The sequence below is a fragment of the Neopsephotus bourkii genome, unplaced genomic scaffold (assembly GCF_033783945.1).
Source record: "Neopsephotus bourkii isolate Nb327-2 ecotype Australia unplaced genomic scaffold, CSIRO-AGI_Nbou_v1 NB_994, whole genome shotgun sequence".
NCBI classification, from domain to species: Eukaryota; Metazoa; Chordata; class Aves; order Psittaciformes; family Psittacidae; genus Neopsephotus; species Neopsephotus bourkii.
In genome coordinates, this window is record NW_026901486.1 from 3,617,854 (window position 1) to 3,644,329 (window position 26,476).

At 40.9% G+C, this 26,476-nt stretch overlaps 1 protein-coding gene across 1 annotated transcript; it reads right to left on the reverse strand.

The window, feature by feature from the left end:
• Nucleotides 1-1,700: 1,700 nt before the first annotated feature.
• Nucleotides 1,701-24,668, reverse strand: NELFA (negative elongation factor complex member A). The gene is made up of 12 exons (XM_061359811.1): nt 24,498-24,668; nt 24,119-24,383; nt 16,408-16,579; nt 15,104-15,265; nt 14,096-14,185; nt 12,134-12,264; nt 11,893-11,962; nt 10,976-11,064; nt 9,150-9,261; nt 6,662-6,918; nt 5,573-5,672; nt 1,701-4,022 (listed from the first exon to the last, which is right to left on the reverse strand). Exons 2-12 carry the CDS (start codon nt 24,368-24,370, stop codon nt 3,838-3,840), a joined length of 1,620 nt encoding a protein of 539 aa, XP_061215795.1. The 5' UTR covers nt 24,371-24,383; nt 24,498-24,668; the 3' UTR covers nt 1,701-3,837.
• Nucleotides 24,669-26,476: the final 1,808 nt, after the last annotated feature.

Consider the following 26,476-nt stretch of genomic DNA (forward strand, 5'->3'; position numbering starts at 1 on the left):
GAAAATGCAATTCACTCAAACTGAATAATGTCAAAGTCTCGCACTTCTTTCATCTAGAAAAGTGGTCTGCACTTTGACATGGCTTAGCGAAAGAAGTGATCAATTTCACATGAAGATGCCAAGCAATTACCAAAGGCTCCTCCCCACCGCATCCAGCATCCTATAGTGTTTAACTGAAGATTAAATGGCAATACTACCAGAGAAAATCAAGTCAACCCTACACGGTCTAATGTGACATATCCCTGCCCATGCAGGGGGGTTGGAACTGCATGATCTTAAGGTCCTTTGCAACCCAAACCATTCTACGATTCTATGAAAACTAAGCCTAGACTGTTCTGTATGGAGTAACTACAGAGCACCAGAGAAGGAAAAAAAGATGTTGTGAAAAAGGAAGATGGAATCTATGACCAGAACTCTTGCTCAGCATCCTCCTTGGGCTCATCTTCTTCATTACACTCATTTTACCTTTCCTGGTTCTCACTGCACACATGAAAGAAAACGGAGCCTGAAGAAACCCAGTACTTTGTTGTAGGGCACACTGTTAAAGGAGTCTGGCTATGCATGTATGCACTCCTTCTCCCTCAGGAATAAAAGCTTTGGACAGGACAAGCCACTTTCACTGCTTCTTTCTCCAGTATTCCATACTCTAAAAATCAAACCAAATCAATTCGTATCATGCCTAGGCTTGCACAGACAGGTGATTCCTTACAAGCAAAGGCAAAAGAAGCTGGGATATCCTGCCTTGCTGAGGTGCAGCAATGCACTTAGGGAAGTTCGAGATTGCTATTTTCTAAAACTTCATCAGTAGATAAAAAGGAAAAGGAAAGGATAAAAATAGAGCTTTAATAAAATTCTGAACTGCTTCTCTGGTCAATTTGTCAGTACATCTACAAGTCACTCTATAGTCAACAAGTGTTCTTGTTTCATCTTACAGCACATACTGAGCCTCACTGAACAGAATCATCTAACACCCAAATGACTGAATAGTCAAGACAAAAAATACCAAGTTCCAGGGCCAAATTTTGTTCTGTATACAACAATTCTTTTATGTTGGAATTTGATATTGCCCTTTCTGTATTGTCTACCATTATCCCTACTTTCAGGCCACTGGTTCAATGATTGCATTGTCTCCATGTAGTTTTACTTTTTATGGTATCATTTAACAACATTGCAGAAACTTGCCTTTCTTTAGGCATTTAAAAAGAAAGGCAACTTTCTAGATTCACAGATCAAGTTGAAGTAATGCTGTGGTATTGAGGATAAGGAAGTCACAAATAAATTATTTCTGCAGTTTAAACTGCCTCATCCTAGTGGCTTAATAGAATTAAAAATATACTGTGCTTCTAATTAAAATCTCAGTTTACTACGTATGACCAACTTCAGACAAACAGGCCTGGAGGAGACCATCTTTGTTAGGCAGCAGATACCAATAGCAGCGTGATTAAGCTTCCTACACACTACTGCACTCAAAATGACTCCACTGCATTCTAGAAGGGCTTCCTGAAGAGGAAAGGAAGAGCTGTCCCCATGCCCGCAGCACAGGTCTGACATACACACTTCTACAGAGTAAGGTTTAATGAGGAACCCCAGTTAATCTCAAGTAAGCCGAAAAAGGCATCACACAGCAGCTCCTGAACACTACTGAATTGCAAAGTCTTGCATCAGCTATTTACAGTGACAGTACATGCCCTTCAAGCCAGTTTTCAAGAAGTTTCATGTTAAAAATTGTATTTGGTATTTGCAGCTTATGTAGCAAGCAGCAACAGTTAAGACAGGAGTATCATACATGTGTACATAAAATGGTTATCGCAAGACAGCTTTAAAATCTGAAGAATGCAGACAAGAAAAGGAATGTCACTTTTCTTTAAACCTTTCTAAGATGAACACTTTCATAGTCTATTGTTAGCCCTGCGTAATCTACTTTAACCAAGTTAGAACCATGAAAACACATTCTACTGAACTCCTAAAAAACTAAACCTCACTACTCATCCTCACTTGTCAGGCTGGTTTCTAGCTGTATAAAGTAAAACTGCAATCAGAATCACAATCTAGGTTGCTTCTGAAATGGGGTACTGATGTGGAGGAGAGCCCCCAGTATGACAGTTATCTGGGAGTAACTTGCACACTAGTGCACGCACAACACTGCATGATGGTAGCAACTATCATCAAATAACTTGCCCACTGCAGGAGCTAAAACATTCTGTGTATTTGCTTAATTGAAGTTAAGAAACCTATACTTTTGGTCACATCTTAAAACTGTAGAATACAGGTTTTCTTGTTACTTACACTTGCCCCGTCCTGTTGGGTAATTTGCTTGAAAAACTAAAAATAAAATGCAATAAAAATGCCCCAATACAAAAAGACTCTAATCAATCATCTAAGTGTCTCTGTTAGTATATAAGAGTACTTACTGGATTTGGTCTGCTTTTCCATAAAAAAAGATAAAATCCTCATTTGATCTTAAGAGTTCCACGTCAAGATGAGCCTCTAGTCAGTTCAAGGTATCTCCCAAACACCATTCCCAACCAAGCACAGCTTCACACATAAGTACTGGTAGAACCCAGACATTCAACCCAAGTCTCCTTCAGGTGATGAAACCAAGTCTCCAAAGGATGAATCCTGGACTATGAACATAAGCTCTCTCAATAAAAGCAAGCTTTTATTTGTCCTATTAAAGCCAAATTATACCAGTGGTGTGAACACAGTTATAAAGATAAAAATGTGCTTCTACTAGAAGGGGACAAGTATAAGGCACATTTATATGCCAGTATAATTGTGGCCACATTAGTGTTGAGACTGGTGTAACTACACTGGTAAGAACCACAGCTACAGTCATTCAAAAGTGTTTGTATCAGGGCTTGGCAATCAAACTCAACCAAACATAAACTAACACCACCTCAAGACAACAAACCTTCCCAACCGCCTGTGTTCAGATAGGTGTCACTCAATCATTTCTAGGGCCATTTTTAAATCAAGCTGCAATTGGTCTGGAGATGTTACAGTTTCACTTCCCTCCCAGGTAAGTGATGCTGTTCAACAGCTTGCTATGCAAGAGTCACACATCAACTTCTACTTACATAGTAAAGGGCCATCATTTCTAGCCAGTGACAAGCCCCCATTACTTTCTTCTTAATTTTGGTTTTGTTTTTCTTCAGGAAGGTCCAACACTCAGTTTCTCCTGATCTCAAATGATGTCAGGTATAAATTAACTCATGCTGGGCATGGACACTGACAATATAGCAAGTTATCAAAGCTGCTCCATCTCATCCTATCACCCAAGCATAAATAAGCTAAACACAGTGGGTACCATTAGACAACTGGACATCTACCACCTGCAATACTTAGTTATACTGCAGCTGAATTACAAAACAATCAAGCACCGGCATGTGGTGCTTTAATGTCCATTCTTACAATAGAACCCATGTAGCCAAAGAAAATCTTTTTACAGTAAAGATCTGTGCCCTTGTTTAATGGTAAACCGTGAATGACTGTGCAGTAGTCTTCTCTTCTGGTACTCAGAAGCAAACTGCTCCCATCTGTAATCTTTCAGTTGTGATCTTCTTTTCTGGCATCTTGAACTGTAGGAAAATTGAAACACACCAACATCTTCCCCCCCACCCCCCAGATCACCTTTCCCTCTCCCATGATTAAAAAAGAAAAAGCAAATTTGACACCATCTTTTGTGTTCACTGAGCTCAGTTAAGTCGAAGAGCCACAACTTCTATTCTGGAGGGTACTAAGAAATGTACACATGAATGCCATTTTGTACAGTTGACATACTCTAAGAGCTGGTTGACTCTGAGCTTGATTTGGTCCAGTCTGCTGTTGCTGCATCTCTTAGGAAACATTAGTTATAGGTTTGTACTTCTTGAATCTGGTCCATTCACCAGTAGCATAGTTCATTTCAAAGACCGTATCAACCAACATAGTGGTGCTGCCAGTGCCATCTGCCTTTGGTAAATCTTCTGTATGCTCACTAAGTTTAATTTGGATGATGTCACCCTGCTCTTGGCAAGGATTCTCTGTGAAAACAAGAACAGGAACAAATTATACACTTCAGCACTGTACTACGAAAGGTAAAGAGCACTTATGCCAAACAAACTCCCAAACAACAAATGCCAAACTCAAACCTGAGCAAGCAATGTCCACAGTAGACACAGCCACAAAGATCTTCCTCCCTCCATACATCACAGACTGACTTTTAAAGATAAAAAAAAAAAAACAGACCCCAAAACATGAACCCCATGGCTAAAGTAACTGGAAGAACACCAAACAGGGGAGTAAAGCATGCCAGTGTCACTTCTGTAGGCATCAAGAGTCTTAAGTTTATATTTAAGTGGGAGCTGGTAAACCTGAACCACCAGAGTTACCTTATTTGAGATACATTTTGCAGTTAAAAGCCTCAACAACTTTCAGCTGCTCTGGAATCCCAAACAGCTTCACTGAAATCACTAGTTCAAGACTCAGTTCTGTGCCAGTAAAAGTATTAAATGTTACATTTCAAGGTACTGGAATTGGCATTCAAGAAGCTCAGGATTACTGTAATTGACATTTACCCAGCCTTTAGAAAGTGCTGACATTATTACTGAAGGAATTCATAATTCGTACTGTTATATACACTTATCTATATGCATATGTGAATATACGTAACACACACACGGTGCACTTCCAAAATAGCATTTTACCTTGCATTAAAAAAAAGAATGCCTGTGTAAGTATTTAAAGTACACCCTCCTACTGCACTTGAATAGTAAAGAGCACCATCATTAATGCAAGATACACAGACCTTTCTTAAAGCCCTGGGACCACCACAGTAACTCCACCCTGGTCACCTTCAATAATGTGTTGCATGAATCCAAATGCATGAGCCACATTTACGCTCCACAGCTCCAGTGTTAAAAGCCCTCAATTACCAAATTAGAAAGCAGAGCTAGTGAAGATGATAGAGTTCACTTAAGGCCTGTTAAGCTCCTTCTCATCTTACATCTGATAATCTTCTGGGTAAAACAGCCTTGTCTATCAAGGCGAATATATGACAGGATTAGCTATGAGGCAGCTTATCTTCCTGTGAGTCACATCACCTGTGGTTACCTAAAGTCTCCAGGACAACAGTTGCTACATTTCCAACACTAAGGAATTAGCAAAGAGGCTCTGTACTACCCAAACTGTACCTCGACTTGCCACTGAAGAACTTACTCATTGGCCTTCTAGGCAGATTACTAGGACCAGAATAATCTGTTCACCATTCTGACTGGCTGCCTCGTTTCTCTTCAGCCTCTAAGCTATGCTATTATTACATGCGTTCAGTTGTGTAGCTATTGTATTTAGCAGCTGTTCTGACTGTTCGACTTACTGGAAATAGACTCTACAGACCCATTTCCAGGTAGTTAGAACTGAAATAGCTAGAGCAATAATCCATAATTTATGTACAGCCCGGAGTAGAACAGAGTCCAGTATGTACAGAGAAAAGCTAAAGCAGGAGTCTTGCATTCACATATGCACGTTTAGAAATGCTAGGCTGTGCTTCAGATTTAGGTATTCAAAACCAAACTAAATTGGTCTCAATACATGCCTCTGGATCCTGCCATGAATCCAAGTATAAGAGCCTTTTCTGGCCTTGTAACTTTGTTTGCAGTCTTGAACATTTCCTGTGCAGCATACATTTGCTCCCTCTGCAAGAGATAACAACAAACATGAATTCCAGTGGAGAAAACACTGCCAACAGGTACCATATTAAGAATCACAGACAAGCATAAAAGACTCAGGTGGAAATTTGCAGACCTACAAAAGTAAATAAAAAAAAAACCCTGCCTTAACCTCAAGGCTTTCCCTCTCTAATGCTTAAACCTAACACAGAAATAACTGAATTCTCAAACTGGGAAATAAAAACACCCTACCTTTAAAAAGTTATTGAAACATGTGCTGAGACTTAATGTTTGCCCAACAAACCCAGGCTTGCAATAATTTGAGGATTTTAATTTTATTTAATAAATGAAGCAAAGGTACTGAAAAGGTCACTCAGCTTTTTGAAGTTCACATCTCACAAGCCAGGCTTACAGATGTGCTTAGCAAAGTCTTCGGTCGCATCCTGAATTAGTTACCTGCTTAACTTCCAGAATGCTCATAATATATACCAACATAACAGCAGTAAGAAACTTCAGGACATGTGATTGCTGCTCCTGGGGAATCTCCTTCCTCCCCACTCTCAGGCTTTAAAAAACCCAAGTGTAACAGGGGGGTGAAAGGATAAAGAAACAAAAGGTTTTTGCCTTAGAATAATCCATGGATACCTTTTCTCCTACCACAGCAATGACAGGATCCTTTTTGTTGCTTACATTACAGGCAACTGGCTGGGCAACAGCTTTGCTGGAAATCCATTTTATAATGAATAACACAACATTATTTTACCTAACAAATAGCAGTAAAGACATCTTACTGGGACATTAACACTGCACAAGTAAAAACGCTGTGATTAAGACAGCAATGCTATCAAAGACACGAAACATTTTCACTATCTCTGGTTACAAAAAAAAGCAGCCTTAATCACTCAATAATTCAAAGGTGAGGAACTGCCAACATACTATATGAGCTTAGTAATAAAGATTTGTGTTTTCCAGTCTACACCAAAAGCAGCAGTCAAAGAGAACCTCGTTTTACTTACTGTGAGAGAGAGGCTCTTTTTCGGTGGTGGCTGTTGCTGAGTTTGGGGGGCCACTTGTGGTGCCTGTGCCGCAGCGGAAATGGCAGGAGGTGTGGTAGGTGTTAGAGGTGAGGTAGGTGTGGCTGCAGGTGGGTTTGAGTTACTATTGTACATGGGTGTTCTCTGTTTGAACTGTGCAGGAAGAGTTGTAGTAGCATTTGGAGCTGTAGGCTCCTCGGTCTGTCGGGTAGTCTGCAAGGCCTCTCGTGCAGAGCCAGCTGCAAAGACCAACCAGGACAATTAAATATGATAATCCGAACAGGGATGAGCATCACCAATGGCCTTTAAAGAAAGCTAATAAATCTTATTACTCCATTTTACCACCATGATTCAACATCTATATGAAAAATTGAAGTAATAATGCTCTTTCCACTCAATTATCTACAATACTTAGACAACTGAGTGACTACCTGTCCAATATGGATGACACTACATTTAGCATCTAATTTTATGTTTAATGGATACCAGATTTAACAAATTGAAACTGATTTACTTTTTAGTTTATGTAGCTCTAACAACTGTACTCTGACCCCTCCAGGATTATTGCTGTACTGTTATGTAGAGGCTAAAACCATAAAAATATTTCATCAGGTTTTCCCTAATACAGCAGCAGCTTCCAAAGGAAATGGTAACTAAATCTCAGCCATTAACAAATACTGAAAATACACAAATACTTAAACAGATGACAGAATGAAATGTACTCTTCACAAATAAGTCTTCATTTAAACACTTACTGCCAATAGGGTTAAACCCCCACAGTATTTACAAGCCGTAACTCTGTTATTTCTTAGTTGATCCATTCACCTGCATTTAAAGGAGTTACTATGGTGATCCTGGCTGCAGGTGGAGATTTACATATCTGATCAGGTTACTCTGATTTCGTAAGTTACCACCTGTCTGGCAAAGAGTAATTACCCATTGTACCCAGTGACATCTTTTTGCAGCTCTTAAGACATAGGCACAGCTGCTTAAGCACCTTTCCAAGAACCTCATGAGGTTTATGGTAACTTATTTTCACAGTCTTCACAGTAGAATAAAAGGTAGATATGCTGATGCTTTTCAGATCAGATTTTAGAGAGCAAGAGGTCTACCACTCTCCGTTTATGCACTGACATGGTACTGGTTTTAGCAATATGGCTATTATGTAATAAAATGTGGAACAGGATGGGACACTTGAGAGGAAGAACATTTGTAACTATTAGTTACGCCTAAATTTTGTACAATCCTCTCATGTCATCACAACTGACTTGCATAAACTAACATGTCTTAATTATGCAACCTCAGATTACATGAAACCGCATCTATAGATCTTCCGTAGGCATCTTATATCAAGGAAAGCATTAAAGTTTATGATCCTTGTCCATGAGAAAGATTGATAGCTCATACTCCAAAAAGAAAAGTCAGGAAAAAAACAGGGAACAAAGAAAGACAACAGAGAATTTTAAACTAGGCTTCTTCTGCTGCTGAATACAATGCCAAGGCTCTGGAAAATACTAAAAGCTGCTGACAACACTGATATGCTCTTGGCTGCATTCCTTTTGGAGATGCCAATTTTCTGCCAGAGAAAGATTTGCATGGACCTTCACAGAGATTCTGAACTGTTTCAGGGCCATGTGATCTGGTTTTGCATACGCATTTTTCTATAGTGGCCAATATGCCATAGCTCACATAAACATTACAGTACCAAATCACAAGAAGCAAGAACAAAAAGAATGCATTAAACTGAAATATTGGTTCTCTGCTAACTACAAGGCCTGGTAATAAACCCCGGGTCATGCACATGTTAGTGCAAACTGATACAATCCTTTAAGGCCTTACGCACAGCAGGGAAGGAAAAGTAAAACCAAGTGGGTTAAAATAACAGGTGTAGAAGGATGTTTACAAATGCTGTTTTTTACTACAGGCAATTTTCTGCAACTGAAAATAATGCAGTACTTTCAAACTAAGCAGGAGCTCAGCCACCATCAGACTGTTATAATAAGGTAAAAGGCAAACAGATGGCTTGATCCCAGCTTGTGTGAAAGCTAATATGTACTTGCCTCTACTAACGTATCTGATAAAGCAACTGTTGTGCAAGTGCATGTGTATAGATGTGCATATGGAGATATACTCCAGACTTACGTGTATTACTGGTGTCTTTTGCAGAGTAAGATAAAAAAAACCACAACCCAACAAACAAACAACCAGCAAATTGCTTTGCTTGCTTACCTAGCAGTCATTTAAAGACTTAAAACCAACACACATTTTCTTTATATAGGTTAAATAACATGTCTAGTTACCCCAAACCCAAATGCTGGGTTCCTGCAATGGATTTTTAGACTGCTAAGGTTAAGTTTCACTGAAGTTGAAGGATAGTAGGTTTGTAAATAAAGGCAGAGCTTGGCAGTAAAACTGTATACAGTTGGAGGTATTTGGTAAAAAAAAAAAAACCCAAAGAGGTCTTTCTTACCTGGCTGTGTTTCAGAGCTTGGGATATAAGAGGACGATGGCACCACACTGGGTGTAGCAGGTAAATAACTTGTAGAAGGTAGTGCAGGCTCATTGTTCAATGAGCCAAGTTTCTATAAAACAAATAAAGTGTTATAGCCATACTGTATATAGTCACGTGCTCTTTCTGCATTTTAAGTACAACTAATTCTGCTATAATAATAATTTGTGGACTTAATTATGGACTCCTCTGTTAGGGCAAGTTTGCCCTTTCGATTCTAACTCTCTATATAAACTTCAGGCATTAGAATTATCCTAGGAGGGAAAAAACAGCTTTTATTTCCCCTAATTCAGATCAAGTTGCTTTCAAAGGCACAGTCTGAGCCAGGAAGAACGTACTTCTGCAGAGTCAAGCTGCTGTTCCATTATCCCATTCCTCATTTGAGAGCATGGAGACTAGATGATGAAATTTATGCAGATGGTACTCTGAAGAATTACACTACGGAAACAAGTGATCTTCTTCCTGAGCAAACATGCTGTTCACTATTAGCAAGCAGAAATCTGTGTTCCTCCAAGGGCAAAAGGCCTACTAAAACATCACCCAGGAGAATGCAATGGCCTCTGGGAAGCAAACAAGCAGAAAGCAGCAGTAAAGGCACAGATAAACCCTGTTGCTACAGAAACAGGCAGTCAGCACCAACATGACTGATGTCATCTAGGATCAAGCCAATAAAAATGCCATATATGCTTCTTAATGTATATCACTTTTGTCCGTGATATTGCACACACAGCACAAAGACAACGGATTGGTATCTCCATAAAGATCTTTAGTCCAATCCAGCTTTATAAACACCAGGGTTGACAGCAGAAAGATATTTTGGGGAACAAGTCTAGTAGGCAAATAATTTCTTCTTACTAGACAGTAAGATGGGTGTTCGGTAATATGCGGAGCTTTGCCAAAAAAGAAAGAGAGCATTCAACAAAAAGACAGGCAATCACCTTCTCTATCACCACAGGTGTAACAATATCTGCCTTTATGTTGGTTTTGGCTTGTTTAGATAGATTCCTACCAGCATAGCCATGGGACCAGTGTTGCATGTGCTTACCATTAGGCTCTAGAGGAAAAAATGCCTGACTCGCCAACTGAATCACGGGTCTTTTAGAGTGCTCTCCAAAGGCAAGCACATGGACTTTAAGAGACAGAGGTAATCATAACCACTTCAAATTTGGAAGAAGACACTTCAGATTTGAGATGGATTTCTATCATCCTGAGAGGCCTGCAGACACTGGGTACAGCAGCCTTGAATTATCTATTTTTATCTAAAAAACCCTATTGTCCAAATTAATTCCAGGCCAAGGCCTGATGGAATAGAACAGACAGTTTCTAACTCAGAAGTGGGAGGAGGGCCTAACATTCTTGTAAAAGCTATGTTCTGACAGAAAACAAAGCTACATCACTTTTTCCAAGGCATCATGTCTGAAAGAACAGGGAAAAAGCCCTGCACACAACTCCTCCTCCAACCACCCACCTGACTGAATTATCTCTGGCAACAAGTTAGTATCTTCAGGACAAAAAAAAAAAAAAGGGACTTATTTCTTAATTGGCTGCTTGCATTGAGCTGTTCTTCCTGGGCACAGGTCACTGACAAGTGCTCCTCACTGAGACTTGTGTGGACACTATTCCACTACAGTCACCAAGGATGCACAGGCACAGAATGAAACGATTCTGCCTCTCCAGGGTCAGAAAGCTCTGTTAGCCCATTCATCTGACAGTGGTTTTAGTGTTTTAGAATAATATGCATCATGGTTTCCTCATACTGGTTTTTTTGTTGCTTAGTTTGGTTTTACCTGTGTAGACACAAGGCCAGCAGCATAATCTGGGGTAGCATTTTCTACTACTGTTTCTTCTTTGGCTTGCTTTTCCACAACTTCTGTATCTATTGCATAAAGACAGAAGTCAGTTCAAGGAATTTTTCTGAAACATTGAATTAGATACACTTTTTTGAACAAATATATAAAAATGCAGTTCTCAGTCTGTTAAAACATGCTTAAAGATGTATAATCTGAAAGGTAGATCAGTAATCTTCATACACAATTGTATAATGAACCCATTTATGAACTGAACCACAATGTATATCCATCAAGATATAGTAACTGAGTAACTAGGCAGAACTGGCTAATTCTGAAATATTAGAAAGCATCAAAACCTTAAGCAAAAACTGAACTGCAATTCTGATTTTGTTCTGAGGTGGTACTTACTTTTTTTAGTGACAAATACAAAAAAGTTGCTTTTGAGGCTTAGTGTATCTTCCCAACATGGTCAAGTACAGCACTGCACTGTCATTTGACTTCAGAGCAGTGTATCAAGTATTATTCACTTAAAATCTCTCAGCCAGAATTTTAGACCCCACTACACACTGTTTAAACATTATTTTCAACTAACTTCCTTGGCCATTCAGCCAGTAGAAGTAAACAAAGTATGTCAGAACAGTACTGAAGCCAGTCACACACCTATGTGCTGCCCAAAGTACAACTGACTAGTTCAATCATTTCATGCAACTGAGCCAAGCTATTACCTAGGCACATGGCAATGTGATTAGGAGCACTGGGGAGGGGGAAGTGAAAATCCTCTCTTAAAGCATTTTTTAGCCTTTTTTAAAGTTCAGCTGATGGTAAGTTTTAACAAATGAACAATAGAACAGTATAAATCTAGACCCTACTTGCAGGTGTATTAATAGCCTTTATAGGCAGCATGCCATACCAACCTAATGTCTTTCTTCTTCTCTTTGCTTCACGGCCAGCACCCACCATATCCAGCTCAGAGATATCTAGAAGCTAAAAAGACAGACCACAGAGCACTTAATAACCATTACTTATCTCTATATATATTGTCCTTTGTTTTTTCTTTAATATTTTGATACTTAATTCAAAACAGCATCAGAAATTCACTTTAGATGGGGGGATAGCTGAGCAGGAAAACAAGAGGCTAAGAAAGAGTGCACCTACCTTTACTCCTCTTTCTTTGCGCAAAGGTGTTCTTGAAGGAGGAATAGGAGTTCTGTTTCCAGAAGAACTAAACACACTGGGTGCTGAAGTACTCCTGAATGGAGCTTGTTTTGGTATTCCTTTGAGTGGTGCTTAAGGAAGATCAAAAAATGCAACAACTGTAATATATGTTTAATTACGTACAAACAAAAAGTAAATGTTCTACAACTTTTCCTCTTCTTACTGCACACAACCCCCCCCTTGGACATCAGATTTTATAACTTGAAACTATCTACAATACACTACATGTTCCTCAAAAGTCAGAATAGGTTTTACCCTTCAAACAAGGAGTAAAAGCCAATCTCTACGCTAATGTTTGCAACCCCATTCTAAATGAAGTAACCAAACACGTACACTGCTATCAAAATGGCTTTTTGCTACATATATCGATGCTTTCCTCACTTATAGCAAACAAAATCTGAACACAAACATATCAGGTACGAATGTTCCAAATCTGGTTATTGCCCAAGTTGCTCTTTGAACTGTAAGATCTAGTTACTTGGTGAGACCGTATTTAGTCAAAGACTCTTAGCCAAGCTTCTGCAGGGCTAAGGGCTTGTAATCTACTGGAAAGGTAAATCAGTGCTTCACACAGGGATCTGAAATTCTGGACCTGCTGTTTGCACACGGAGGAGGATCCAATCTGTGTGTCCATTACAAATGGAAAAGCTGCTGTCTCAATACTCAAGAGGAACTTCTACACCTGTAAGAAGCTGATTTCCCCCAACTTTACCCTATTACCCTTTCAGCTCATGCTCAATATAAGTACTGATAACAGCATTCTTTCATCAACTACTAAAACACTAGGGACACAAACATAGCTGTCAGGTCTCAGCCTCCTGACTATCTCCTGATACCCTACTATTAAGATAAACACAGAACTTAAGTCTGAGATTAGATACTCTCTATCCCCCTCTTATGCTGCACTGAAAACCTTTTCATTGTAGGACAATCCTCCCTGACCAATGTAAGTTTCAGCAGAGTAAACCCCAGCTGATCCTATAGCTCAGATTTCTAGAGACACCTGGCTCTAAAGGCCAAGTCTAAAAACTTGCTTTATTAGTTCAACAGCTAAAAAGAATGCCAAGAATTAAAGGTCAGTTCCTATACTGGGACAATTTTTAGCTCAAATTACATCTACACTTTTGGCATTTCTTGTATGACTGTGTGGCTAAACTTTTGTGCTAAAAACCACATCTTAAATAGCACCCACACAAAGTACTTCACAGCTTCCAGCCGCCACACTAAGAAAACACTCTAGTTTTAAACCTCAGCATCATACCGATGGTCCGAGAAGTTACAACTGTGCAGTGATTTAACATACGTAACTAATTCTGAACTCTCCTCTTACTCCCAGTCAAAACACTTAGCCAAAAAATTCAAGCAGTTAAAGCACTTTAGCAAGCAGTTGAAATCCATGAACACGAAGAATGATTATCCATCTTTGTCATGCCCATTAAATAGAAGCCACTGAACAGCCTTGGCAGAGAGCACACTGTCCCCTTCTCTTTCTTCACACAGAATTATACAAGACAGTTTCAGTCTACTTCACAGGATTTCGGAGAGTACAGCACATCACCATAATCCACTCTACTCCCTTTTGGAGCAGCAGGGTTTAGTCAGGAGTTATTCCTGGCCTGATGCAAATTAAATTCTTACCAGAGTCTACAGCCATGATCTAACTGTGCACATTTTAGAAGCATGGCAGATACACTTGCCATTTAAGAAACACCCCACACTCTTGTTCCTTCTGACAAGGCACATCAGAAGCATGAAAGTATCAGGAGAGAAAGAGGCAGAAAGGAAGAAACCCTTTGCATGACAAGAATTGAAGAGTTTGTAAAAACTAGACAGTAATTTTATTCTCCATCAAGGCTATTTTATCAGATTTTCCATCCAGGAAGTGATGAAAGTGAGCCATACTTGTTGTATCTATCTTTTTGACCAGGCCTCTGCCTTTGGCATGGAAAGGCACTCCTGCAGTCTTCTTGAGCTGTTGTGCAGTTTCTGTTGCTAAAAAGAAAAAGGACTTTAGTTATTACAGCATTTATGCTGAAAAAAAACCCCCAAAAACCAACACCCAAACCAATACATTGCTTCTTATATAAAATGCTATAAACTAATACATAGGAAGATGGGAATACCAATAAAGAAAGAATAATACTTTAATTAAACCCTAGATCATTTATGCAAAAGGTAAACATAGTGTTTGGAGAAGAAGTAAAATCAGTACGACTGTGCAACTGACAAGATGGTCCAAGCCAAAAGACATTTTCAGAGTAGTCAATGTACTTGAGACTGAAATAATTAGAAGAAAGTATTATGTAACTTCATGAAAAGTTACAGATCTTGTATTTAACCACAGCAACTACTCAAGTTGCATTCAAGCAGCAAGCTGCTGCAATGGAATAGCAGCTACAGTACGCTATTTTAAGATTGCTTAGTTCAACCAGCTACCAATACATATATGTATACACATGTTGCCTTTCTTGGCTTTCACACCTGACATAGCCATACTGTGCAAAAGAAAGCAGTGATTAGCAGCTCTTCCTCCCTGTTGTAAAAACATACGGCAAAACAGAACTAGGTTCTTATTTCACTTTTGTTTCAGGAGCTTTAGCCAGAGCAGTCCCTCAAGTCTTAACAACTGACAAATATACCCATAAGGGAGAGACTATATCTGCACTTCAAAAAGCTGCAACTAGTTGTATGCTTTGAAATCTAAACAGCATTTAAGTAAAGCTTAGCATTTTAACATAATTTCAGCCAGAATGACTTGCACCTGCTCTTCCATACACAGCAGTCTATCAAAGAAAAAATATCAGCCAGCTCTTATAACAGAAAACTTTAATACCGCCATACTGACATAAGATCAAACAGGACTGTTCCTTTCACCACTCAATCTTAGCAACTAGCTGTAATACTACTTACACTTCTGCAAGAGTTCAGCTCTGAGAGTGGCACTTTTAGGTTTCCTTTTCAGCTGGAAGTGTTTCACTGGGGGAGTAAGTGGCCCAGCTAGTGTTGTCAAGGCATTTTTGTTTAAGTATTGGCATTCCAACGGCAACATAGCTGAAGTTTCACATTCACTTACTGCATAAAGAGTTAACACATGGGTATTATCATCTCTGGTAGCTAATTACAAAACATTTTACAAGTAGACTGTACAGATGTTTTTAAATGCTAGATGACTTGTTTAAATGCCAAGAGTAATTTAGCTGTAATTATTACACCATATAGAACCAGTTATTAGGAAGTTTGGTTTTTACATTAGCTTCGTAAGAGCTTCCATGTTACTATACCTGGCCAAGTTATAGGAATTTTATACAGGCTACTACTGTCAGAGTGAAAGATAAAAATGATTGGATTCTCACACTCCTTAAAACAATCACATAAAAAGGAAACTTCTAAACAAAATGCAAACCAAAAGTGTGAACAGATAAGTGACCCATTTGTTTATAGTAAAACAAAATGCTTCCACCTCCAAGTCATTTCATTATTGCTCTGCTGCAATCCTCAATTCAACACCAGATCTGCCCATTGATGCCCAAGGGCTTTTTCTAGGCAACACGCTAAATCAAATCCATTGAAGTAGCTTTGCATCACCCATTTACTGCATTGTTTGAAGCAGGGACTGTGCAAGTGCCTGAGCCAATGTTTTCAGCTGCTGGTAGTCAGTAGCTACTCAGACATAAGAGCAGAGCTCTGCTTGGGATCAGTCTCTCCCCACAACACCTATCATTTGATGCCTAGAGGAGGACTTCCAGCAGAGGTGCTCCCCACCACAAAGGTGGTGCTTCCACACTCACACACACACTGTAGAACAGAGCCTTACCGTCAGCTCTGGTACTACAAGATACAAAACTAAACAATATACAAAAAAAATCCTCAACTTCCTAAGCTGCAGTAAATCAATTACCTATCAGTGCACATACAGCCTGGCTATGCTACTAATGAATCCACAGTAACTTGTGTGTTGCTCTTCACAAGCACTCAGGGTGATACCTGACACATAAATTATGATGATGTGTGAAAAGATGATTTAAGAAGTTACCATTTCTAAAATACCACAGTTGCCAGTCCAGTAACATGCCAGATCATGAACTGTGGTAGTTGAGACAAGACATGCTGCTTGTCCTGATACCAATTCTGTTTAGAAAGACTGCATGAGAAGCAACAGGTCATTACTGAAAAAGGGCATATTTCTGTAATTCTCACCAACAGAAAAGGCTTACCTTTTTCTCTAAGCTCTCCTAAAATATCTTGAACATTGGGATTCTGTTCTTCAAGATCAAGGTTAAGGGAGCCAGTATCTGGAAAGGATTTTAAAATATCAGCTACCATTAAGACCCAAGGGTCTGAATCCAAGGTAGCAAGCTGGACAATTTCAGTCAGTGCCCCTTTCATCTACCAAAAAAAGAAAAAGAAAATCAGCCAATTGGAAGCAGTTTTAAACAAGTTACAGTTGGGTTTTTTATTATTATTTTAAAAACACACTTACATAAACATGCACAATGTTTTACTACTGGGGAAGGGAAGAGGGATACTGCTTCACAGTTATACATTAACTCTATCACCAAGGAAAGAACGAACCAAGGTAACATTTTTACATTGCTTTTGGTCAATCTAACCCAAGTTTGGTTTGAGCTTTTGGCAGCTCAAAGCTTTGTTTAGCACTGAACATATTTACCAAGAGCAACAGGCCAGGTTCTTACATTAGTGTCTCCTTACATTCTGCACTTATACTCCCAATGTACCCACACCTCACATCCAGTGGTAAGAATACGCAACTAGAATACAAGCTATATAGAAGAGGCATCTAAACGAAGATGTGCCCCTTCCTAGGCTACAGAATAATTAAGCACACATACCATATTTGCAGCATCTGAACATAAACTAAAGTCATCAAAACTTTATTTAAGCTTTCTCCAAAATGACGTGTTTGGCTTACTGCACTGTCTGACAAAAGCTACGTATTATAGAAGGAAACACAGCCCTCTAACATAGAATCATAGAATGGTTTTGGTTGGAAACGACCTTAAGATCATCCAGTTCCCACTCCCTGCCATGGGCAGAGACATCTCACACTAGACCATATCGCCCAAGGCTCTGTCCAGCCTGGCCTTGAACATTGCCAGGGATGGCGTATTTACAAGTAGCATGATTTTCCATTTACCCAAAATTTCCATAATCAGAAAAAAAGTGCCTGTTTTTTTTCTTTAAGCACCTATCTTAAAAAAAAAGGCAGGGGAATAATGCACAAGATTTATTGTCACAGGTTTTTTTATTTTAATCACTAATCTACATGTATCTTGGCATTAGACAATGACATAAAAATCAAGGTAACTACAGCCAGAGGTTACACAGTGAATCTCTTGAATTTGTGGTTTTGTTTCATTCACATGTATGCTTAACCCTCTCCCCCCCTCCAACATTTGCCTTTCCACCACCCCCAAGTAAACTTCCATGTAAGCCTTAAAGCATTATTTTCACAGAGCTTAAGATCTCTGAGGTACACTGTGCATCTACCAAGCCACAAAATCTAACAGTAAAATTACATTAAGTACTTAAGACATACTATCTGTATGGTATTAATGCTAAAGAATTTACAAACCAGCGTAAGAAAGTACTTGAATTCTGATTTTTCATAGCCCATGGTGGCACACAGTTTAATTACAACCTACATATTTCCAAACACAGGGGGAAAAACAAGAGATTTATCTTCACCTTTATCCTGTATTTCTTTCCCTTTGTTCAGAACCAGCTTTATCTTACATGAAAAAGTTTGATAGCTTACTCTACTCATGCAACTAAGAAAAGTTAAATTCCTGCTCTTCATTTTCCCACGCAAGCACTTTTTAAAGCTTAGAGGCAGACAAATACTGAAATTTCTCAACTCCTTTCACCCACACGATGTTATTGCCCTCTCACTTTAGGAAGGTTTACACATGCACTATTGGGGCAGTTTGTCCTTCACCCCTTGCATGTTTAAGGGCTCATAGCAATGTGCTTGTGAAACACACCAGATCAGTTAACCTGACCAAAACCCAACATCTCTTTAGATCTTTAAGCTTGATCAGCCCTTTGGTGTGGCTGACTATAGTCACACAAACACCAGAACCAGAGTGGAGCAGATGGTACAAGTTACCATGTTCAGCAGCACTATAGATTTGCTTTGGATTAAACTGACATAATCGTGACCATGCACAGTTTAACGTGCTCAGGTTTAACCAACACTTACCCAATGGAGAAAATCAATTTCTAAGGGTCTAGCCTTTGTTGTCCTCCACTGCTCACTTCTTTCTCAGTAAATGAAAACCCCACCTAGACTCCACACAGACTTGTCCATCTCTCTATTCTAACCCTAAATTGCTCAGCAGAAGACACTTCTACTGCAGAAGATGCGTGTGAATATTATCTAAACAAAGTCCTTTATTCTCCTAATTTGTAAGAATTACAGTACTGATTTCTGCAAAACACCTGCAAATTTAAAGCTTGCCATGAGAGCTGGTGAAGCTGTGGTTTATTTATAGCTCTTTTACAAGCTTTTATCTGAACACCTCTAACATAACTTCCTCCATCAAAGCACACTCAGGCAATAATTGGAGGAAAGATTCATCCTATATCCTCCCATTTTAGCCCTCTCTTCTGCTCCATAAATCTGTATTACATATGTTCCTATGGAGATCTTGTCTGGGCACATTACATCCACACTGCTCTCAGGGCAGCTAAAGCTTGAGCTACCTACTTGTGCCACAACCTACTGCTTCATGTGACTTTGGTTCCTTCAAGAAAGGAACCAAGAAACAATTTATGTGCCCAGTGTTAGGCAAACAACATTGTCACACAGCCTTGTGGGAGAAAGCACAGGCACTGTCATACACAGGGAAGGGAAGCAAAGCACACTAATGTGTACGGTGAGCTAACCAGAGACCTTGCCTGAATAGGGGTTTGCATTTAACAAGCCTGGATTTGAGTTTTGACTCAGGTTTGTCTTCAAATGGCAATTTAAATATAATGTTCTCAGCTCACTGCTGAACTGGCAGCTGAAAAAAACCCATGTGGTTTGAGAATGCATTAAATGCAACTCAAAATAACATAATCCTACCTACAGCTTTTCTATTACTTTACAGAGCACAGGCATAACCCCGAGCTCTTAATTGTATATTAAGATTGCAACACTGGGTCACTAAGAGTCCCATTAGCTCCAACCAGTGCCTTGTAAAGCATGAATGTTAAGATCTGATGCAACATGTTCTGGCATTTGTCTCATCTAGAACTTAAGGATCCCAGGTATTTTTCTCAGCCTGCTGGCACACACACACACGAAAAAAGCATAGGATGCAACTAGAAACATGTAACAAGAAAGCATCAGGCAGGATGGAAAGAGCCTGGGAACTGAGACAAAGGGAGATTAAGAGCGGCTGTGCAGGAAGAATACACAAACAGCATCATGGGAAAGGATAAAGCAGGAAATGTTACCAGAAACACATTAAGTGATAGTTAACTTACAAGATGACTTCTTGTAACAAATTCCCATTCATCTGCTTTATATTATGCCTAAATTAATAGATGTGACTATATGTTTAGACAATTGCCCCTTTCAACAACAGTTGCCTAATGGAATCACAGAATGGTTTGGGTTGGAAAGGACCTTAAGATCATTCAGTTACAACCTCCCTGCCACGGGCAGAGACATCTCACACCAGACCATGCTGATCAAGGCTCTGTCCAGCCTGGCCTTGAACACTGCCAGGGATGAAGCATTTTACCCCTTTGGACAGTCTGTTTCAGTACCTCACCACCCTCACAGTAAACCCAATCAAGTTTTAATCTTTCAGAGGCCACAGAGATATTTAATATGTATCCGTATTATTATACAGCATTTTCATTAAGCTAAAAGCCCTGGACTAAAAGTACAGTATTAATAAATACAAACCCAGAAGGGACCAAATATCACTATTGTATGTGATTTGTATTTTAATCATGAAATAGAGTATAAGTGGCCAAGAGTAGCATTAGATTAAAGTATACCATTACATCACAGAAAAATTAGGAACACTAAATTAAGGCCAGAAAGATACCTGTCCTGAACACAGAGGGAAAGACAAGTGCCATGTGCCCTTTTACTCCTTTGCACTAGCACTCCACAGTCCCCACTTGTATGAGGACTCCTGATTCACACACACAAGAAGACACAGTCTGGACTTCTGCTCTCTTGCAGCTAGTGTAATAAAAGAGCAGGTCACTGCTGGGATAGGGACCTTCCTATCCAGGTAATTCAGAGAGAGGACTGGAGTTCACAGTCCTCATTCCAGACTTGGTTGTAACATCACAGTCTAACCCTGAACAAATAAATTAGACATTGGCACAAAATGAAAACTCATACTTGTCACTATGAATCAGGTTAACAAGAATATAACATACAGAATAAACAGAAGTAACTGCTCTGCCAAATGCACAACTAGAACTCCAGTCAGCAGCACACTGAGCTTTAAGCATCATTGCAAATGAGCACAATTATCTAGGAACAAACTTAGCAGACAAAAAAACTGGGGGGGGGGGGTGGGGGGGCGGCAGGAGTGAGTGAATTCTGCCCTAAGAATTACAGTGGGAAAAGGTATTTTTTTATAACTGCCTCCAAACCACACTTAAAATTAAAATGGGAGGCAATTATTCTTATTAGTCAGCAGGAACAAACAAGCAGTAATGAGGTTCACAGCATGATAAAAAATTAGGTTTATTACCTATCCCACAGGAGCATAATGAGGATTAAGGCACTTACATCTATACAATATTTGGACTGTTGAATGAAAACATTAGGAAAATTGAAAGGTATTACATTGCAGGGGGAAAAAAAAAACACTTAAGGACTGTGCTTTCCAACAGAGCTCATTGAAGATTCACTTGTCTAGACTGAAGCTTTCCCAGAGATTTAGAGAGGACCAGCAGCAAATTAAACCCCTTCTAAACCCCAATACCATGACACTTTTCCTGATTTCCACATCACTTTTTACTCAGATGTCTGCTCCCAAACGGTTTCCATATTATTCTGTGCCTTCGTAAAAAAAAACAGAAAATGGGGGGAGGGCAGAGTTTTGAAGAGAAGAAAACCAAAGTCCAATCTATCATCTAGAGAGGGGAAATACAACTTAACACTTGCATAGCAAACCAGTAACATATCTTGCATTCACTATCAAGATTCCCAAAGTTTTACAAAGCTGATGCAATGTGTTTTCCAATACTATTAGGTTTCCAAATGCCAGCTCAGTGCTTCTCGCACATGATCAATACAGACTAGCAAATGGCACAGAAAACATGGCTTTCCAAAGAGGCTAACAAAGGGATTTCACAGTTAAGTTTAATCGTTTTCAGATATGGGAGTGATATCCAAGTGACAGACGTCACCTCCAGTATCCTACACCAGTATATTTCTGCTAGCAAAGACACCATGTTCAGCACTCCACAATACACTGAACACAGATATCACGGAGAAGTGCCCAGCACAGTGCACCTAGACTGCACACAAACACACATACAGATCTGTTCTGGATATCATCTGTTCTGGATATCATACCCAAAGCCTGTTAAAACATCAAAAATCCTGACAGTAAGATGCATAATGTAGCACATACTCACAAATATAATCTATTTTAGCAAACTCATCACAAATGATGAGTATCTGATAACACAACAGCCCTTTCTGCCAGCAGTTTGGTTACACCAGCTGGTTTTAACATGTACAGAAGGAAGTCTGTAGGATCACAGCAAACCTACTACCAACGTTATGTGTTTCTGCCTCACAAGTTCTTAATTTTTTTACAATTTTAAGTCCTTCCTCTCAAGTTAGAACAGAAATCACATCCCTGGGGTACCCTGCAAAGGCCTGAAACATGCTACACCCCTAGATCTCAAGTGTGCTCCATTTACAATGAAAGATTCAATTTCTGACAGAAGTCACAAGCGCTACCAAAGAAGTGAAAAATCCCACAATGTTTTTTGTTACAGCAGTAACAAGAGCTTTATATTTGGAACACAACAGATCATTTTAACAATACACTAAAATGCACAGCAACTGACTTGCTCTTCTTCACATGTACTTCATGGCTAAGGAAAGCTCAGATCAAGTGAAGCTGCTTTGTGCTATCTTCCTCAGAATCACATTTAGAAGTTCTTTTACCCACTCAGTGAACACTCTTCCAGCATTCCAACTCATTATTTCAGTTTGTTTGAATGCTGTTCTCTCAAAGAGTTGACATAAGTGTTACTTATGAAGGTCTCTAAGCTTTTCTGAGCTCTTTTCTTCTTCAATCTAAACCCACCACTAACTTGTTGGTTTTTCTGAACACTGCAGTACTCCTTTCTTCCAGGCTACTTGGATTTTCACACCACTTCAAAAGAATTTTGCCTACTCAGAATTCACATGAGCATATGCATAGCTCCCTATCCCCCTTTCTGGCCTTGGTTTTGTTTGTCCAAAACACAACTGCATTTGTCACACAGAAGGAAGACATCTTGTGCACTGGATAGGCACTGAACATGAATGTCATGTTTTAAAAATTAAAGCAAACAAGATGCATTTTCTTTCTTTTGAGTGACACCAGTTACATGTACCACTGAACTATCACACAGATGCATGTGGCAAGACAGACAACATACACTGAACTAATGCTTGTGCATTTTCAGCTTAGAAGTACATGAAAGCTGAGCACACAATAATCCAAGTTACATATGCCCTCCCCACACCCTGCCTAGTAAATATATTAAGCTTAAGCAGCAGCTGTGCCCTAGCCAAGAATGAGACTGTTGTAAGCACAGCTGAGGATACTCTACACAAGAAGGTGAGGAACAACCACACACCAGCTCCATCACTGTTACAAGGAACCAGTAGGTTCCACATGGTGGAAGTAGGAGAGGAATTCCTCAAACCTGGCTAAGGAAACCTACATGTCTCCCAGTCCTTCTCCAACTATTGCCTCAAACATCAATAGCTGCCTACTGGTGAGAATAAGCCAGATGCAGATGATGTATGGTCCAGGGCCAAGTGAACAATCTTGCAGAGCCAGCTCAGACTCGAGCCAGCCAGCTTTATTAGCTGGGGTAAGTCAGTAAAGTACCATCTGCTTCCAGAACGGTAAAGAGAAGCAAAAACTAAACCAAAACATGGCAATTTCCCTCAAGCAAGACCTGACTGCAAGAAGTCAGGGGAAAGCAAGGTTCAGTGCAGACCCCAGATCTTCCAAGTCCCAAAGTTTCAGCACTTGCTGCTGTCCTTCCTAAAGCTGAGATGTTCTTGGGACACCTACACAGCTGCCAGGGAGGAGAGGGAAGGAAGCCTAACACACACGACCGTTCCTAAACGCTCCTGGCTCTCTGTCCTACTCCTACAACAGCAGCTGCCTCAGAAAGCTCTCTTCCCCAGGGGCACCCAAACTATCAAAACAGAGCCCTACAACTACGAGTCCGTGTGGACGTGTAAGATGGGTTTCTGGTCGAAACTGTCTTCAGAAGACTAGTATCAACCAGGGATTCCCCAAAGAGCAGGAAGAGGAGGAGCAGCACCAAAACCTCCACTCCACTCCCTTATCACTAGGAATCTGAGCGCTTTTCGTCGCACCGAGTCCTCCGCGGAGGGCCTCAACAAACAGCTCTACCAGCCGAGAATTCCCTGCTCCCGCTCCGCGACCATGAAGCGGGGATGTCTGTGGGACCAGCCTCACTACACCCTGCCCGGCTTCCCCTCTCAGCAACCGCCCGCTGCAACCGGGGGCAGCGCCAGGCCTCTGAGGGACACGGCCCCAGGGTCTCCCTCGCCAGACTCCATGTGCGGGCGGGGAGGTGGTGCTGGCGCTGCCCCTTTTTCCCCCTCACACCATTTCCGACCTCCTTTTCCCCTTCATCCCGCTTCGGTTCATCTTCCCGCGCAAGCTCCTATACAACCCTCACCTCATCCACCGCCCGGCGGGGCAGGTGCAGCATCCCCAGGAGTAGCTTGAGCTTGACGGCCGAGGAGAGCCCGTGGAAACAGAGGCGGATGTTGTCGATCACCGAAGCCGTGAGCAGCGAGGCAATGCTTGGCGGCGCCCAGAGCTCGTCTGTGGAGCCCAGTTTGTTGTGCAGCCACAGGCCAGTGTCGCTCTCCCGCATCGACGCCATCTTGGGAGCGGGGCAAAAAAAAGGGGGATTCTCAACGGGCATTTTATGAAGTCACCTAAAGGGAGGAAGGGAGGGGGTAAGGACCCCTGCGGGTCGCAGTCTTGTTCGTAAGCCAAAATGGCGGCGCCCAATGAGGTTGCGCTAGGGAAGGTAGAGATTCTGCCGTAACCTAAAATGGCGGCGCCCAGGCGGCGAAAAAGAGCGAGTCTCTTCTCATCTCCCTTTCGGATGCAAAATGGCACCCGCCACAGCTTCTCTGCCGTACTGCAATATGGCGCCGCCTCACTGCAGAGAAGCGTCTCTGTAAGCCCCTACTCAGTGTCCCTCACGGTTCGCTCTAACTTTCAAGGGCTCCGCGGGCCGAGAACCGGGAGCGAGGTGCCGAGCCACGGCAGGGCCGGGCGGCACAGCTCGGCAGCAGATCCTCCCCTCCGAGGACTCCAGCCTCCCGCAGCAGGCGGCTCCCCCTTCCCCTTCCTGCTCGGCGCCGCCTCACTGGCTCAGCCGTTGAAGGCGGGAGAAGGGCTGAGGGCCCCGCTGCCTCTCGGCCTTCTTCCCGGCGGTGCGGTTGGTAGGAGCACGTTTCCTTCCCTCACAGCCCCCATGTCGCGGTGGGGCGGGTAATCCCTCACTCCTTTCACTCTCCCCTTGGTCGGCCTGCGTTGAAGTCTTCTGTTTCCCCAACTAACCTAATAAGGGGAGCTTATTAGGGCTAATGGCACCTTAAAGTGCCCCTCCTCCGTGGTTTCCTCTTGCTGGTGCCGTGTTAGATGGCGGGTCCCCCCGGTGGTGCTGCGAAACGACACAAAGTAAAGTGCCTTTTTCATCATTTTCCCCGGAGGTTTTCTATGCTGGGTGCTTCAGAGATGTAGGAGGTTACCTCCGTGTCTAACACAAGCGGCAGGCACTCCGAAATCGGGGGTTGTTGCGCGTTCATTCGTATTCCCTCCTGATTCTCATTGTTATTCAAATGTAAAGAATTCTTCAACTGCCTAAATCCCAGAAGCCTCCGAGTTTTTCAAGCGTGGCATAAATGGTTCATTTTAGTGTCTAAGTGGAATTAAAGCACAGGAGTTCCAGTGCAGAGCATATGCAACCCACTCAAGTTTTTCAATGTAAACGTTTTCTATACAATGTGATTTCTCTGGGAGAGCAAAGCAATTGTTGTGGAGGTGCTTTCATTCTCCTCAATATGGCACTGTGGAATGTTACATTCCTGTTCCCAATTTTTACTAGTATCCAAAACAGTGTCTGCAGCTGCTGGGTGCTGTGAAACACTGACTTTTATCAGCGTATTTTTTATGTAAATAAATAACATATGGTTGTTTTTTCCCCCCACAACTATCATTTAAAACGTGTGTGCATTTGCATACACATACATTTTCTTGGTGCTCTCAATGTGTACTCAAATGTGATTTGCTGGGGAGGGACTCTTCATCAGGAACTGTAGTGACAGGACAAGGGGTAATTGGTTAAAACTTAAACAGGGGAAGTTTAGATTGGATATAAGGAGGAAATTCTTTCTTGTAAGGATGGTGAGGCACTGGAATGGGTTGCCCAGGGAAGCTGTGAATGCTCCATCCCTGGCGGTGTTCAAGGCCAGGTTGGATGAAGCTTTGGGTGCCATGGTTTAGTGTGAGGTGTCCCTGCCCATGGCAGGGGGTTGGAACTGGATGATCTTAAGGCCCTTTCCAACCCTAACTATTCTGTGATTCCAAGACAAAACTTTATACACAGGCAGCTGACATTTTAGAACATCAAAATCAAAGTTGAGATGGTTTGTCTAGCACATAAATTGTTCCATCCAGAATTGCAGTTGACCTCTGTCTCGGTATGTTAGTTCAGTACATAGTTATGGGAGAGTTATTTATCCATGAGTAATTATTTATCTGTAAGGGTGTATAGAAAAATATTGTAAATAAGAGATGGGATGAATGATTAAATAGAAAGCAAAATAGGAAATTAATTGAAGAAAAAGGTTTAAAAACACCTGTAAAGGCTTGGTATTAGTTCAGACATGCAATTAACATGTCACTATCTAATAATCTCCATTATACCCAGCTGTTTAAAATAGGCACCAATATTGGTAAGACGTAAGTACATCCTTGACTGCAAAAAAGTGCAAAATCTCATTGAGTTCACTGGAAC